Source organism: Cheilinus undulatus, linkage group 1 (genome assembly GCF_018320785.1).
Source record: "Cheilinus undulatus linkage group 1, ASM1832078v1, whole genome shotgun sequence".
NCBI classification, from domain to species: Eukaryota; Metazoa; Chordata; class Actinopteri; order Labriformes; family Labridae; genus Cheilinus; species Cheilinus undulatus.
Window position 1 is genome coordinate 37,338,117 of NC_054865.1, and position 17,707 is coordinate 37,355,823.

Genomic DNA, 17,707 nt, shown 5'->3' on the forward strand with positions numbered 1-17,707 from the left:
CTGCATTGACCAGACAAGAAAGCCCAGAGAAGAATGGTAGCAGATGGTTCAGGGTCTCAGAGGACCCCGATGATCCTGACCAGTCAGGCACCAAAGCAGCAGAATTAGACACAACAGTTGTCATGCTTAGATAAGCGATATATTTAGCTCATCTGTTGCTTGTGTCACATTAGCAACATCATTAAGACAACAAATGGCCTCTTTGACTGGCTTGTATGTTCTTAAGCAGGTTAATCCTGCCCTTTTCATTTTCCCACTGTGTCTCTCTCCATAAACAAAGACATAAGATTGTGATTACTCCAAGCTTTCTTTCCTGCGGTACTTTCTGAGTCGCTCTTCTTCCATTTTACAGTAATCACTGATCATCACCGCTGAAGCTTCCTCAAGTGCTCTCCAGAACAGAGTATCTCTCAGTTCCTGCAGCTCGGGGACAGCAGACTGAACTTTGCAAGGCTCTTGTCTTCTGCTGTGTTCCCTGCTAGGAAACTAATTTCCTCCGACAAGGGACTTTATTTAGGTGGCGATGATACACAGCACATGAGGCAGACCAAGTCTCTATTATTAACAGGAGATTAAAACAGCTGTATGGCACTCTAAAGCAGCCTCTCCTCCCTGCGCTAACATACGGCCCTGGATTACAAGCTGCACTTGACCATTTAAATTACTGCAACAACCAGCCTTCACCAGCTGGGGCTCATTACCACAACGCTTGCTGCTGCCGCCGCTACAGAGAGCACTGACAGTCTCACCCTGAAAAATCAACTCTGAGAAACAAGACACTTGTTAAAATATTTTCTTACCTTTAGGTAAAACAAAAAGTAGCCACAGAACCACTTAGCTTTTTTTTCTTCTACATTTTTCTTGTACAGTGAGTCACCATACATGGCATACATAGCGTTTCATTTTTAGCATCTTTTTAGATGTGCAAAATACTAAAAGTCAGATATACTTACAGATACCCTGTGTTTCAACAACTACTTTTATCCTATAGTGATTAATATTAGTAATCATTAGACAACACAAGAAGCAAGTGGTAGAGTATAAATCTTCAGTTAACATCTTAAAACTGCTTTAAAAGTTGAACCTGTGATTTTATATTGCTGCATACACAAACTTTTATGCCACTAAGGAATAGATGGTTGCCAACTAAATTTCATAGAATTTGACAAGAAAATGACAAGAAAGTATCTCATCTCTCCATCTATCTATTATTTATGAAAGCCCTAAGTGAACAAATGTCCACACCTTTGATTTTATCATGTTTTCCCATAAAATCAAGGAATACTTGATTAATCTCTCTAGATCTTAACATATTTATGTCATTGTTTAAGACAACAAACTTTTTTTCTTATAGTGACAAGATTATTTCTAAAACTCGGGAGGAAAAAATTGAAAAAAAAAAAAAAAGTCAAGGTTAATCGCATACATCCCGATTAACTACTATCCACAATAAGTGCACAAATTGTTTTTTAACATGACTAACGGCATGCTTATTGTCCCTTTCAACACACCAAGGTTAAGCCACTGCAGCTTCTCCCTGCAACCACAGTAAAGATGCACTTCAAAAAAACTCTCAGAAAGCTCAGTGGAAAAGTCAAAAGTCATCTGAACCTTGTGTTATGAAACATTTACCCTTTTTCTGTTCTAAGATTTCCTTTTCAATCCATAGCAAGTTCTTTTTTCTGTGGTTACGTTCATGTTATAATTGTAGATCTAAATATAAAAGCAGGTCTATATCCAAACAGGAGGTCAATTACCCTTAGTTTAAGATGGTAATAAAAATCCAACATGACACAGATACAATTTAAAATGCAATATAGTGGAATAAAATGCAATTTAAAAAAACAGATTTGTTATGTCAAGATCACAAGATAAGCAAGTTCTCATGATCTCAAGAAAAAAAACCATCACAGCGGGAAAATGGATTAAAATAAAATGTAGAAATGCATGTCCTCTTAGGGCTTCCTTATGTTTTCTAAGTCAACCAAAATCATAATCCAAATGACACAAACAGAAAAGCCAGCATCCCCACATGAAAAAAAGTATTTTCTTGTGCTTCAAAATATCTAGCCTTTCTTGGCCTTTTTTTTTTAAATTTCAGTCATCTGAACTTTCTGCTTGACAAATAATCTCCAGTTGTTTCATGTTTAATTTCCTGAATCACACCTCATATAACTGATCTCCATATAAGGAGCTGACAGAGCCATTATCCTGCGTGATCTTCCTGTGATGCTCTGATACAAAGACCAGCCGAATGAACACTTAAAAAAAGAAGTGGCAAGTTATTTTTAGGCTAACAGAGGTCTAATTTATTCGTCTGATGAAGTGCTTAAGCTAAGAGCTCCCCAGACACTAAATGAGACACATGCATTCCCGAGGGGGTTTAACATTTGATTGGATGTAGTTATATTACTACAGCCCTAATTAAGAAGGGGGATGTGTTTCAGCAGCTCTTTCAAATATTTGTTTTTCCGCCATACTCTTGATAGACTGCAGGCTGTGGGAGGGAGAGTCGAGCAGGGTGAAACTGGCTACGGATATGACATAGACTCAACAGTCTTATCACAGAAAGATTTTTTAGTTTTCGGGAAAATAAAAGCTCTCAAATTGCAAAGTTTGATGAATACCTGCGCTGAGTGAAGAGTGTGTTGTGCAGCAAAATAAGAAAAGGTAATGTTCCTGGCGTCAGGTCAGCACTTTGAGTTTTATAGTCAGAAAGTTTTGCTTGGCACGGAGGAAAACCACACTTATGCTGATGTGCACTGACACACTGTCTTTGTCATGCTGGAGGAGTTTCAGAACAAACTGGGAATACGAAAGTGTCAGTATTCCCAGCGTGTGTGCTTGCAGGCGTGTATGAGTCAGAGAGATAGAAGAGAAAAGAGACTGATTTTCAGAGGCTAGAAATTTTGGAAAACACAGAGGAAGCACTTGTGAAGATCAGGCGCAAGTTTGAGGAAAAATGTTTACACACACACATAGGGAGGCATACCGTCTTGCTCTGTCTTTGTCATCTCCTCCAGCTTCTTCTGCTTCAGCGTGTCCACTACGTCTGCCAGGCTTCCTTTGCGGCGCTCCGGAGTTCCAAATGCTGATCCGCTCAGCAGGTCACTCCGCTCCCGGGCCCCCTCCTCCGGCTTGTGTGGAGAAGTGGAATTGTTCCGGAAGGAGTACAGGGAACATACTTTATTGCTGTCAGACTCCTGTAAGACAAACAGAGACGGGGAGGGAGGGGGCCGGTGGCAACAGGGGATGGGATTTATATTAAATGATGAGTGTGATTCTGTGTTCTGTCAGGGCTCTATTGAGCCTTTTTTGACAGTTTTCCATTCAAATGCAGTGATTGCTGGGTGTTTGCAGCTCAGGGGGCGATTTGGCCATATCAAATGGCTCCTCTCTGGCTTTCACATGGCGGTGTATGTGTCTTCAACAGAGCTAGCTGCGCTGGTAAATGAGACATGACAAGCGAAAAACTGAGATGAAATGATGAGGTACACTTTCATAGGGCATATCCATAATGTGCTCAGGCTTTACTTTTCATCTGCAGAGACTACACAGAGAAACCTCCCAACTGTAATTTCTCAAATTGCTTTTGAGTGTGCATTTGTGTTCGGGTGACTGCTGTGTAATTTGTTCATTTTCTAGTGGAGACCTATTCTCAGCTGAGTGCCTCGAGCTGTCGTAAATCTGTGTCCTGTCTCAAGCTGTTGTTGTTTTTCAGTCCCACCTGTGTATGGTTTAGTATTTAACTAAGGGTCCTGTCTCTGGCTGACTGGCTGAGTGCTCCCTGTGCACAAACAGAGACATGAAGGAAACAGGGGAAGAAGAATGAGGAGGAGAGAAAGAGAGGGGGAGAATACTCTCCACATGGGAGTGTATGGTGAGCATGCAGACCTGACAGAAGGTGGTGTTAATTATGGTTTGTGCTGTCTGAGAAAGCAGAAGGTAGCTAAGCAGCCAGGAGTTTGCAGCCTTTAACGGGGGAACACTTAGCTCTGATTTAAACTTTGGCCCTCACAGTGAAGAGAATCAACATGATCCACATCTGTATCCAACACACCTAGGATGGAACAGTGAGCTTTAATCAACAGCAGCGTGATAACAGAGTTGTCTGGAGCCTTTGACAATCCTGAATAAAAAGTCAGGAATGCAATAAACAGGGCAGGAATGTTGACAGTGCCAAACTCTCATCCCTGCGTTACATGTCGAGCTGCAGGCTGAACTGGTGTGTAGGACGGTCTGGTACCAAGCGCCAGGGTGGCACGACCTACTAGCCGACTCCACACCTCCCGGCCCTGGGTGTTGGATGATTATGCAGTGTGGCAGAGACAGTGGAGGGTGCTTGAGGGGAGTGGAGCAGTGCTGGGTTAATCAGCTGGCATAGGTTCAGGGCACAACCCACACAGACACATGGCACAGCAGTGGAGTCAGGTAATCAGCAATGGCAAAACTCTCATTCCTTTCCCCTTCTGCCTTCCCGTTTCATTTTCTCTCTCTCTATTGCCTTCCTTTCGTTTATTCATTTTGTCTTTTTCCCTTTTCTTTATTACCTTTTTTTTAAAGATTTTATTTCATCTTAGTGATTTTTAAAGATAACCTTTTCTTCACAACATTGGCATTTATATATTTACAGTTTGCATACCTATGATGTGGTTTTGTCAAGTCCATCACCTGTTAAAACCTTTCATATCCATTTAAGTATATCTGATACCTGCCAGCCTTGTTAAACATAAAAAGATGACATTAATACTCAGTTTATTTTTGTTGTTGACTTTACGACACTTAATTTACAGCAAAAATAATGCCAAAACTTCATGTTAAAACAAAAATAAAGTAAGGTACTGATCATCTTGATTAGACCCCCTATGTTTAACTTATATTTTCTACTTGTATGTTTATGTTTTCATGCAATTATTGATTTTGTCAGTCCATTTACAAATTATTTCTGACCTCATTCAGAAAGGAGCTTTATAACTGGTGAAAGACAATATCACAGCTTTCTAACTTTTGATTTTAGTTTTATTTGTACTAAATTACCTTGATTAAATTAACTATATTAGGGCTGTCAAGGTTGATCATATTAATCACAATAAACTACAATCCACAGTTAGTGCACTACATTTTTTAATTGCAATTAATTGCATGATTTAGTCTCTGCAGCCACAGTGAAGTGTCCCTTGTCACTTTAAAAAATCACAGACAGCTCAGTGGGCAAATCCAAAGTTATCTGAACCTTGTGTTATTAAACATTTACCTTTGTACAGTTCACTTATTTCCTGATCAATCCATAACAAGTTCCTTTTTTTCTGTGATGAAGTTCCTGTCATAATCTCTGATCTACCTTTCAAAATAAGAGCAGGTCTGCATCCAAACAGGCAGTCAGTTATTTTTAGTTTAAAACAATAGGGAAAAATATGCCAGAAAATAAACAAAAAAATAAATGCTGCAAAGTGGAATTTTAAAATCCAATAAAAAGGTTGCGATAAATCACAATTAACTGCAGAAATCCTGAGATTAATCGCAATTTTGATTATTTTGACAGCCCTAATTAAAATTTTCAGCTCCACACCATAAACCGTACTAAAAATCTAGTTACAAACATCCTATAATGAGGACACCTGAGCATACCTTTGCCTGCCATTTACTGTCATCAGTCAGCCCGTACAGCCCAGCATCATGAAGAGCAGTCTGCTACAAAGGCTATTAGTGGGTTTGTGTGTTGGGGGGGTGTTTTTTGTACTGCAGTGCCAAGGTGTTGAGGCTCTCAGTGGGCGGCTGCAGAGGTACTTCAGAGGCCCTCTGGGTCTCTTTACCACAGAGCCGTCTGTCACACACAACCACCTGCCTCCTATGTCTATGGCCCACAAGTGCCCATGCTCTTCCTTGCTCGGCTGACATCAAAGCAGCTTTGCTCTTAGGATGTTCTCTGTTTGGAGGTCTGGCTGCAGATGTAGCTTATACCCAACAAGAAAAACAGCACACATGCACTGAGGACAAGTCATGTTTCCTAAATGGCATCAAGAACATATGATAAAAGAGGCAAACAAGGCTTTATTCCTTATCGATGGTCATAATGTAATTTTGTTTGCCATTCATATTTTTCAAGTTTGAGGTCAACTTTTGACCTCATGATAACTGAAAGCTTTTAGAGCTTTGGTTTGAATTTTCTCTTCTTTACTAGGTTTTCTCTAAAAAGAAACCAATTCTTTCCCATTATGCTTTGCCCTCACAATGATTCACAAAGTTTCCTTTTATTCCATTCTTACCTCAGGGCCTCTAAAAAAAGTTTGGAGTTTATAATAACAATTTAACAAAGTTAAGCCAAATTGGCTTTCCTTGGAAGCCTTAACCGAAGTCCTCTCTTACTTTGCTGTCAAACTTTTAAGTGATTTTCACACCATAATAAGATACTGAAGTGCAAGGTAGTTTGACAGAATAAACAATAGGCCTTTCTGTACTTGGATATAATGGGGTGTCAGTACTTTTCTTTATGTGACCTGCAAGAATTGGGCTTCAATTGTGCAAAAGCACCAGTCAGTTCCTATTAAACTTTATCAGCTGAAGGATTATTTTCTTCTTTGAAACATAACACACTTTTGAATGTGTAGTGCCAGTCGTTGTACAGCCTCAGCATGGGATCAGATACATTTGTTGGTGCATGTTTGTATCATGCCGACATGTCTCACCATGCGCTGTTGGGCTGACACCAGGCTGTCCCAGTCGCTCTCTGGCGGTACACTGCTGAGTGGTTGCATTTCATCGGGGTGGGCTTTTCCATGAAGCAGACTGTGCAGGGGCAGCTGTGGTGTGCCGTGGGCCTCAGCACTCTCCTCTTTCTCCCAGGACAAGTGCTCCTGACTCATGGCATCGTCCCCGTCGACCACAGAGGCAAAAGGAGACGTGGCTTGTTTGGAAGACATGACTCTGCTGTGGAGCATAAAGAGAGAAAATAATATCATATAAAAATCATAAACAGTGCTTTATCACAGTGCTTTTTTTCCTTTTTAATGGAGCCTTCACATTACCATTCATTGTTCAGAGCTGTACCTGGGATTACAAATGATTCACCTGGGCAGATTTGAGACTAAAAGCTTCACCTGTTGCTGCTCCAGGCTGTGGAGATTGTAACAGGCTGTGAGATTCTCTAACCCTGAGTTTTATGTAGATGGATGGCTTGATCTAGAACTGGATTTGTGCCTGCTTGGGTCCTGGCTCAAACCTCGACACACTTAGTCAGGCAGTAGGCCAGCCAGGCTGTGAGACTACCACACCAACTAGCCTCACTTCTGCATCACTAAGATGTTAATGTCACTTTCTCTTGCTTAAGTGACTCTTTTTGTTTCAAAGCTTTATGAATAATCCCCTATATCTTAAAGATTTTTGATGGGGTGGGAGCTTTGGCCTTTATTTAGGGCAGAGTAAGAAAAAAGGGAATGACATGAGAAGAGAGCCACAGGTTGGACTTGAAGGACTATCTTCGCAGTGCATGAGGTACAACCTAAGTGCTCAGCCATAATCGCCCACATTATTAGTGCTGAATTGATTGGCTTTGTCCTTCCAGCATATTCTGATTTTTATAATACAATTTTTCCATTGCATAGAAATCAAACACTCTTTGTTTTTTGTTTCCAATATTCAAGTTTAGAAAATAATGGCCATTTTGATGTAACAGTGTTCCTTCTGCCTAACAAATCCTGCTTAATAGCTTGAAGTTAAAAGCTAACAGCATCCACGAGTATTACAAATAGAACACTTTTTCCATGCAGACTTTTATAACCATTTCTTTGTTTTTTCTCTTACAGTGAATGAGGCCACACTTATGCTGTGTGCTTTTATAAATGAAATTAAACAGTTCCAGGAAATATAATTATACATTTAGTATTAAATTAAAACAAGGATAGTATGACCTTCTTACTGATGTGAAGTAGAGAAAAGGAGCTGGAGTGCATTTAACTCCTAATCTGTTCTTCTTCGTACTGTTGTTCTTCTTGTCTTTTTTCTAAACTATGAGAAATTGATGTATAAGATGAAAACCGACAACTGAGAGATGTATTTTCACTAAAAGATGTGTATGCTCACTCGTGTGTCTGTGAGGGAGACAGATTGGGGGTGTGAAGGTATGAGTCTGGGTCTGTATGTGACAAAATGCTCAGGGTCTTTCTTGTTTTACATTTGATCAGTGATCAGCCTCTCTGCTTCGTTCTGTTGCTTTATCCACAGGGGTCAGTGTGGCAGCACTTTAGTTCCACCCTCAGCTTGCCTGGGGGGTATGAGAGGTGGGGGTTGGGGGTGTCAAGGTTGAGGCAGGCTGTGGTGTGATGGTGGCCTTGCACTCTCTGCTCAGACTCAGGCACCGACTGATAGCAGAAGGTATGTTGGGTTAAAGAAAGGCATAAAAAATGTTGTTATTTATGCACAGACACTGTTTGTTGGTTATTTTCATTTTTTTGGACATATTACTAAAATAGGAAATACAAACAATAAAAAAGTGTAAAAGATTGAAGGAAGATTTAAATACAAAAGTAAGACAAATGAGAAAAGGGTGAGACTTAAAGCTCCTGTGATGAATATTTAGCTGTATTCAAATAGACTGAAATACTATTTATATAACCCTTTTTTAAGCTGCAAAAGCAAACAAGAGTGACAAAGTTAAATAGTCATATTTTTTTATTGTCTTAAACTGCTGCCAAATATATGCCCAAAATATGTTCACCACTACTCCTTAATGTCTCAATTTAGTTTTAAAAACTCAGTCAGCCTAGCAGACAAGAAAAAAGTCATCTGCAGTGTGTGCTATTAAACATATGCCTTTTAATGTTCCCTTATTTAAATTTGAATCCATTGCAAGTTCTTTTTACCAAGTTCATATCATAATATCTGTTCTACCTTTCAAAATAAAAGCAGGCCTGTATCCAAACAGGAAGTCAATTACTCGTAGCTTAAGACAGTAAAAAAGTCCCGAAATGACACAAAAACCGTGCTGAATTACTATTACCTGCAGAAATTCTGAGAATAATTAAGATTAAAATTCTAAATCTTTTGACAGCCCTAGTTTTTATCCATTAACAATCTTTACTCTAATTCTCATGCAGTTATGTAGGAAAGTTAGCCTCAACAATGGCTGTTAATCTCATGTGACAACAGCTGTACAAACAGACTTGGTCGGTCAGGTAGATGGCAGGGCAGGAGTGTGAAGCCTGTGCCTGACTGTCAGTCAGTCTCTCCTTCAGTCTGTAATCATCTGTGCCTAGATATGTTGTTGGCTCCATCCCTCAGTTTTAATCAGCCATTAAGTTGTTTCCCATAATTATATCAAATGGAAAGCGATCTCAGAATTGGGTACAGTTATTGAAAATCAAAAGTCAGAGCAAAGTTCATAAGATTTATGTAGAGGGGACAGTGTGTGGGTGTGTGTTGGGAGCAGGTCAGGCAGATTTGGACATATTTTTTATTCATGCTCCCAAAAAGCCCGAGCCTGCAGCGCAACAAGCACCTCGTCCTCAATGGAGTGTGAGAGTGAAACAAAGCACTGCTTTTGTCTTACACAGTAAATCAAGTGGTATTATTTTACCACTAAAATATTCAGTCTCTCAGGCACTTTTACTTTGGTCTCCAGCCATCAGTCAAACTGCTGAGGCGTGAGTGAGAGAAGGGCAGATAGAGAGAGAGGGAGCGTTAGAGCCTCCATCCTCCTGTAACATGTGTCTACAGCAATCTTGTTAAAGAATGCAACAGATCTGCGGCAGGCTCCATAACAGTATTTGTCAGCAGGAGTTAATAATTTATTAGCAGTGCTGGGAGGGCTGTGCTCAGGCAGCTTAAGAGTGTGGAGAACCCCCTCTGCCCCACCCCCACCTTCGACAGGCCCCATACAATACTACCTCATATTATCGAAAGGGAAAAGGGGGAAGAGCAGTGGTAATTCTCTGAAAATATCTGAAGGCGTCTGTGTGGTATTTTATTCCTCTTATTTGGAGTGAGGAGCGCACAGCGCTGAGATCTAAAGCGAGGTTGTGTGTGATAGATCAGCACAGACACAACAAAGGCGTTTGATGAGGAGCAGAATTCAGCAGCATGCACGCAGAATGTGATACTATTTTCTGATCGAATTTTACTGTTGACAGCCTCGCAGTTCGTGCTTGCAAAAGAAAATCAGCAAAACAGCCTAGTTTGTACAACTGCAGTGTATTCTGGTGCTGTTGGAATAACTTTTATTCACATTAATAATTAAATCAGTTTATGTGAAAAAAATAAGCACAAAAATGTGCTTTAACAAACCAAATAGTGGGAATATGGTGAACTGAAGGGGTTGCTCATAAATTCTTGACAAGCTGCCCTCCCTCATGCTTGATTACACAACAACAATGGACAACTAACAAACCAGAGTAATCAATAAGTGCATGAAATGCGGCTTTCCTGCCTACTTTCTCTAAGACAAAGCCCCAGTGACTTTGAAGCCTGGAGGCAAAGACGAGGGACGGTCAGCTAGAAAAGAAAACTGCTCTATATATAACTGACAATATTGCGCACATCTGAAGGATTAGGATTTAAGTTCTACTGCAGCGAGCTCATATAGCCTGGAATGCTTTGAGTCATGAATTGTTCCCTAAGATAATGTTTCATCAGAGTGCAAAACAACCTCGGCTTAATTGGAGAGTATTAGGAGAGTGTTGTGCTCTGCTCATCTCAGGGGTCTTGTGACTGTGGGGCCAAGTGTCCTCAGCTATCCCATTTCCTCTTTCATCGTAAAAGGGTCTGGCTGACTGTCACCCTGATGCTGTATCTGCTCAGTCACTCTGTTTACCTTTTATAGACAATGGTGATAAGTAACTCCACACCCATCTAAACCCACCCACCCCTTAACTCACTTGTCTGCCTCACTAATGCCTTGCACCTTTAAGTTTTAAGTCCCAGCTGCAGAAAGGTGTATATTTTATTCCTTAAGGAGAAAAAGAAAGAAAAGGATAATAAACTGATGGAAAATAAAAAAGGCTGTTGGGTAAATTGTTGTATAATCCAAGTGTGTACTCTTGCAAAGTATGCATACACACAGAAAGATAAATAAGTCATCATTGTGTAAAATGTCCAAGTGACTAATTCAGGGGTTAGTCAAACTTTAAACTAATCAAACCCTTTTCTTCCTGTAAATTCTATTTTTATTTTTACATTTTACATCACAAAAACGAGAAGTTGCAATCCTATTTTAAGAAAATGAATAAATGGTGCATACCTTAATGCTCTTTGTAGCACAAATCTTTTAATAAATCCCATTAAAAGATGTGGTGAGTGCTCTATGCTTTCACTGAATTGCACTAAAGGAGCTACTTAATACACTGTGTTCAAGACGTCATGAGAAAAAGAGTTTTCAACCTGTTTAATTAAATCAATTTATAAACAATAATGCATACGCCAAGAAAAAGCTTCATGATAAAGATAGTCATTATGAAATATAAGCCGTAGAAGAATGAGATAAAGACAAAAGATTTATAATATCTTCTCCATGTGTGCAAGTGTGAGAGAGAAAGTCATAGAGAGAGAAAATCATCTGTGTTTCCCTTCAGGGGTTCCTCCTGTTCTAACAGGTGTCATGGTAGGGTTCCTCTGGGTTCTTCACCTGCCATAATGAGATATTACTACCTGACAGTTCCCAGCTGGAGGAGCATTGACACGGAATCCACCGTTTAGCACAATTAAATTATCACCCTCCATTGTGATTGTGCCATGCTGTGCAGCAGCCAGCTTTCTGGGTACATAATCAACTCCTAACACGGACTGTGTACCACACACAGTTAGTTCTTTTACACTCAAATACACACTGCATGCACACACATATGTGTTTATATTTTGTATAATACTCCTGCACATTTAAAAACAAATACATCAGTAAATGAAATATCTTTATTTTTTCTTTTTTTTTCAGTTTGAATCGGTATCACAGACACTGAATTGAATCTCTTAAACTTCAGCCCATAGAACTGTTAGAGATAATGATATTAAAATATAATAAATGGTTGTGAAAATACAGATTTTCTAACAAGACAACCCACTGTAAAGTCACTGGAGAGTTGTCTAAATGAATTTGTTTAAATTGTTCCTCCATTATTGTTGACCTTCCCTTGCAAAAAGTCAACTCAATTACGGCACCACTTCATCCTCACTTCACACTCTCTCCTGATGCCTTCTCTATTAGAAACTGCCACAGTTACCACAGCTAAAACCCACACTCAGATGATAGCCGCCCAGAGCAAATTAAGCCAGCCACCTGAAGTGCACACTTTACATATTGAGCAGAGCATCGATAATTACTTTGCAGGGTAAATTATTTGCAATAATATGCTGCTAGAGGAACTGCCTTGTGGCTCACTTTAAACACTTGTGCAGCTGCCATGACAGCGCGCTCGCTGTCCTTGCCCCCCATGCAAGGCAAAGGCAGATGCAGGTGTGAGAGTGCTTAAGTGTCCCTGTCTGTCTACTCAGGAAGGGTCGATGAGCACTCGCACACTGAATCCCTCGTTGCCCCCTCCTGCCCTACCTCCTCCTCCCTCTCCTGCTCCTCCTCCTCTCTCCTTCAGTCCCCTGTGCCATTGGCCCTTTTCCTGATCCCGGGACAGAGGCTCAGAGCTGGATGGCATAACAGCCTTTCAGTTCCCCAGGACACACACAAGTTCACTCATGCGTATGCTTTCACAAATGAAGGATGGCTTCCCCCCCTTAAAAAAATGTCACTCCTGGTCCTTTTTATCTGGACTGGCACAATTCTTTAAAAAAAATGTCCACTAGAAGAGCAATGAGAGCAATGGGATGTTATGAATCAAACACTTAGAGAAAAAATAGTAGAGGACTCTAATCTCTAATAGCAGCAGGACAACAACTTGAGCAGCCGAATGGTTTCTCCATCTGTGAAGAGAAGAAATACAGAGACAAGAGAAGCTTCTTGTTGTTTATCCTGTCTGTCTTTCTCTCTTTCTTTCTCTTTTTCTCCAGGCCTGCTGGAGGATGGAGTTCCCAAAGAGCCCTCTGGTCCTGCTGCTGCTGCACTTAGGCAAACCTCACAGCAAGTCAAGCCATCAAGCAACACGACCCTATTTGCTGAGCAACAGTAGAGCTTTGTGACTCGCATCATACTTGACAGTAAGTTATGAGCCCTTTGTAAGCAGGAGAAGGAAAACAGAGATCAGAATTTGGCAGGAACCTAGTAATACAGAATTCTCCTGTTCACGGAACCTGAAATTTTCACAGAAACAATCGCGCATTGTTGGAGGAAAGAAAGGCAACGGTGACAGATGAAATATAGAGTGGGGCCCCATTTTTTGTCAAACAGTAAACAAAGCGCCATTCAGGACATGGTCCTTTCTGTCATTTACAAAGATAACTTCTTGTGTGCGCTGGAGAATTTGCAGCAAATGGCTGCACTTCAACAAATCAAGTGTAACATTTTTCACAGTCTTCAGAAAAGTGAGTTGAGGAGCTAGCTGGAGGGTGCCAAACAGAAGTGTAGGGACGCATCCAAAGTTACCAAAGAGATGCACAATAAGTCTACAGGGGAGCATAGAAATCTGAAAAAGCAGGGGAAGTTGAAAGAAAAATGGAAGGCCTTTTAGAAAGAGACATTTGAAGGAGCACAGTATTAGACTTTTGGCCAAATTCTCATGTACAATATCTAATTAAAGAAATTTTGCAGAAGGCAGAAAAAGCATGATAATTAGTGAGAGTGAACAATTTAAAAGTAAGGAGGGGTTTATAATCCTGTGTGGCATTAAAGCTACGGGTTTAAGTCTCTGATTTTGCCACCATGAGATCATTATTGGCAGCTTTAACGTTCAGCAGAAAAGGGGTACATTTGGATGTCTGGAATGGCCACAAACAGTGGCCCACATTTCCTGTCAGTATCCTTGCTCCATTCTTTTTTCCGAATGTATAACAAGTTCTGTCACTGAATTGGCAAATTTGCTGGAAGAAAAGCAGTTTTCTTCCCAAACATAGATTTCAGTAGCAAGGGGAAGAAATGAGAAAATTACCTCCAACGCTGTGGTAATTAAGCTGCTCTGTTGTTATTCGAGGGGCTGAGAGGACAACAGCTCATTAGCTACAGTTAGAGCCACCTCTAATGCTTCAGTTTTTTGTCCTTTTCTATTTCAAATTCTGAATAAATTAATGCTATTCATTGAGCACTCACACAAGGGAAGGCACACAAATGTCTCTCCCCCCTGTGACAACTGGACTTCTTTTCCCTCTTTGTCTTTGGGCCTTTCTGTGTGTGTGTGTGTGTTTTTTTGGGACTGTGAGAAGAAGGGCCTGGACAGACTGGGAGGGGAGAAAGAGAAGCTACGTTTCATGTGACACGTCAATTGGAAAATCAAAACAGGGGTAGTTCATTTGCTACACCCAGATGAGGCCATGTAGCAGAGCCATGATGAATAGGGGTCAGGCAAGCCACACCTCAAAGATTTATGATTAAGGCTTATTATGTTGGGAAACTGACATTGATTGCTGATTTAAACCACTGAAACCAATTAATTTGCCAGTGCTGAATAGAAAGCATGGTCAACAGTGTGTGTCATTCTGACAGGTCGGATGGGGAGAAGCCGAGCCAAAGTGAAGGACTAAATGAATGGCTGGCACCCAGCTCTGTTTGGAGGTGGTTAAAAGTTACCTCCAGTGATTGACAGCTGATACAAAAAAAAGAGAGAGGCTGGAGAAAAATGAGATCTGAGAGGCAAAAACCAGAAACCCCAGCCACTGATCTGAGTAATTGCCCCAAAATTTGGTTCACAGAAGACATGTACGAGCGGCTGTTTTAGCAATGCTAAGATGGTTTCATTCATGGGCCGGCACTGAGAAAACCTGAGTAAATGAATGTGAAACATAGCCCTAATAAAATCAGAGGGCTGACAGACATGGCTGAACAGAAAAATGTGCTGTACTTCCACTCCAGGGGAGCGGGCACTGTAGTGGATTAGAAATTGACCAAAACTTAGAATGCCTCACTGCTAACCATGTGTCTCACCACTCATACTGTGCTTCAACTCTCATGCGTTTGTCCAGAGCGATGCATGACATACCAGGAGTTAAAAGACATCGACATACCACAATCTAGTACTAAATTTTTGTGCTGTGTTCACAACAAATGCCACATGCGGCTCGGTTGCATGTTATTTTTCTCTGTGGTTGTCAGGGAAGCTTGTGTTTACCTTTTCTTCTCTGATAGTTTCTCTTTTATTCATTTGCTGGCACACTCGGAGGACACATGCATCATGACAGTGCTCCAAAATGAAATCATTAACTAAATTGCTTTCTTAAAAAGCCACAAGTGTGCAGCAGGATTTGTGTGTGGGTGTGTGTGTGTGTGTGTGTGTGTGTGTGTTTGGCTATGGGCCAAGGGCCTCTGGTTCCCAGGCAGCCTCTGCCCCGGCTCTGTTGTGGTTCCCTGCCACCGCACTCATTATGCTCAGCCTCAGCACAGCTCAGCACGTCGCAGGGCTGCGGCTCGGCTCGGCTCGGCTCGCTCACTTGGCGAGTAGGAAATAATCTGGTAATCTCAAACTACTCCTCCATTTCAACTGGGGCCCCTTTCACACAAAGAGAGCCTTTGTCCCTGAACATTTATGACCACCCTTTGAATCTCAATCAGGGAATCAATCAAAAATGCATTAAACAAATATGGTTTTATATTTGGTTTTTTAAAGCTTGATGGGAATTTTCTGTGGAGCTGACCTACAATTTTATACTGAAACAACAGTTCCTGCTGTGACTTGTCAAAATGCTAACAGGCTGAAATAATGGGAAAATGTCTTTATCACAGCCTCCTATCTATGAAAATAAACTTAGAGAACAATAGTGTATATTCATTTGATATTAAATTTATACACAGGAGCACACTTAGAGAAATGCACACACAGACATTGTGTAAGACGCAAAATGTGAAACGTTTTTTGGACACTTTATCAATCTGCCTGAGATAAATTTCTATAAACAAAGCAAGCAGAATGAAAGGCAAATAGAGAGTGAAGGCCAGACAAATATCTGATAAGAGGATAGTGACAGACAAACACAAACTCCTCGGTGCTGGCTGTGTATCTGCACTGCACTGAAGGCAGCAGATGTGTCTTTCACAGCCTGCAGAGTGTGTAACCAGTCTGTAAACAATAGCTGTAACCTGACAAAGGTCGCTGCACTTGCAACACACTTTTTACAGTAAAGAGCAGCCACATCATGCTCCCCTGAATTTTCCTTACGTCCAAAGAAGGTCAAGGTATTTGACACTGAACACATGCAGAAAAAAGCTGTGTGTTTCTGTTTGTGTGTCATTTCGTTAGTCTGCCGCTATAATGCTCTTTGAGCTCCTGTGTAAGCCCCTTAACAAAGTTTAAGTCACCTTTTTGACCTCGGGTTGAGCTAACAGTTGGTGTAAACACATTCAATCCTATTAACCTAATAATATACAAAGAAGTGAGTACAGGGGAAGTGCCACTGTGCCATGTGCTGAAAGCCTGCTTGGAGTCTTAATTACAAGAGACAGCCATGACAGTGAAAGAGATCCAGCATCAGCCATGCTTTCTAATACCTGCAACTGTGACCACAGAATGTAGGGCAACAGAGGAGTTAGCTTGTTACATGTCACAACACAGAGCTCCAGACCAGTCTCTTTTGATACTGCAAGGCTGATTTAAGGGCATTCAGCTGGTGAAAACATTTACAATGTTCATTTTTTCATATCTCAGCGAGGAAATTAACAATTTGGAAGAGGTTGCCACTCTTTTCTCTACACTTTTGCACTTTTCATGAAGAGGTGTCAGGTGCAGGAAGCAGCTATAATAAGAGTAAAACTGCATTTCATTCAGGAACACTCTCGTCATTTATTTTACCATTTTATTATACACTTTAGCTTGGCAGAGAAGGCTCTGCTCAAAAGGTGGTCCTTGGGTTAGTCAAGCAGCATGCTTTGACTTTCCCGGGAACACATAGTTAGAAACCCCAATATGGATAGATACATTTATGATAATGCGTACAAAATACAATAAAATTAGTTTAAAAGCAATCAATCCATAGTAGCATGCATCTGAATATGAGGGTGCAACAAGCTTTATGCTATAAAAGGAGGATGCTGGGGTGGAGGAGGTTGAGCTTCGCCAGCGGCAGGGTGGTGCACTGGCATGAATACAAGCAGGGATTAGTGAGAAGTACGTCATAATTAAATACACCATGTTATATGTATGTGTTGATAGAAGGAGCTGTGAGTGGTTGTGGGAGCTGGGAGGCGATAATTGGGATCAGCTGACAGTCAACTGATTAAGGCTCAGTGTATGACTACCTTGTCCTGCGTGAACTAACACTGCTCTTCATTTGCTTCAAATAAAAAATGCAAAGAGGGATCATTTAAGCTCAAATCTATACACTGACATGGGAATAAAAATGTTCTGGTCCTGGGATCATTGTTTGCAAAGCCTAAAAAGCATGTCAACGAAATGTTTAAGACATGATCAGGCAAAAAGTGGACCACTTAAAAGATACAACATATGTTTTACATAAATCCTAAAAAGTACAAAACATATTTTTAAACAGTAGTTTCATGCACATATGTATATCTACATAAAATATTAAGTATGGATATGCAAAATTCTTAATGTAAAGAACTATGATATCTAGGCCTCTGCTGACAAGTTGCACGCAAGTTGCCAGAGATGCAGAAAGTGTCACGATACAGACA

At 40.7% G+C, this 17,707-nt stretch overlaps 1 protein-coding gene across 3 annotated transcripts in view; it reads right to left on the reverse strand.

Annotated features, from left to right (window-relative positions):
- sox6 (SRY-box transcription factor 6) overlaps positions 1-17,707 on the reverse strand; it is a 154,742-nt gene that overhangs the window by 98,916 nt on the left and 38,119 nt on the right. For all 3 annotated transcript variants that reach the window (XM_041786049.1, XM_041786059.1, XM_041786038.1), the window contains 2 exons: positions 6,687-6,927; positions 2,993-3,203 (listed from right to left, as the gene is read on the reverse strand). In XM_041786049.1, coding sequence (XP_041641983.1) covers positions 2,993-3,203; positions 6,687-6,920 — 445 coding nt within the window. In that variant the 5' untranslated portion in view covers positions 6,921-6,927. The remainder of the gene's footprint in view (positions 1-2,992; positions 3,204-6,686; positions 6,928-17,707) is intronic.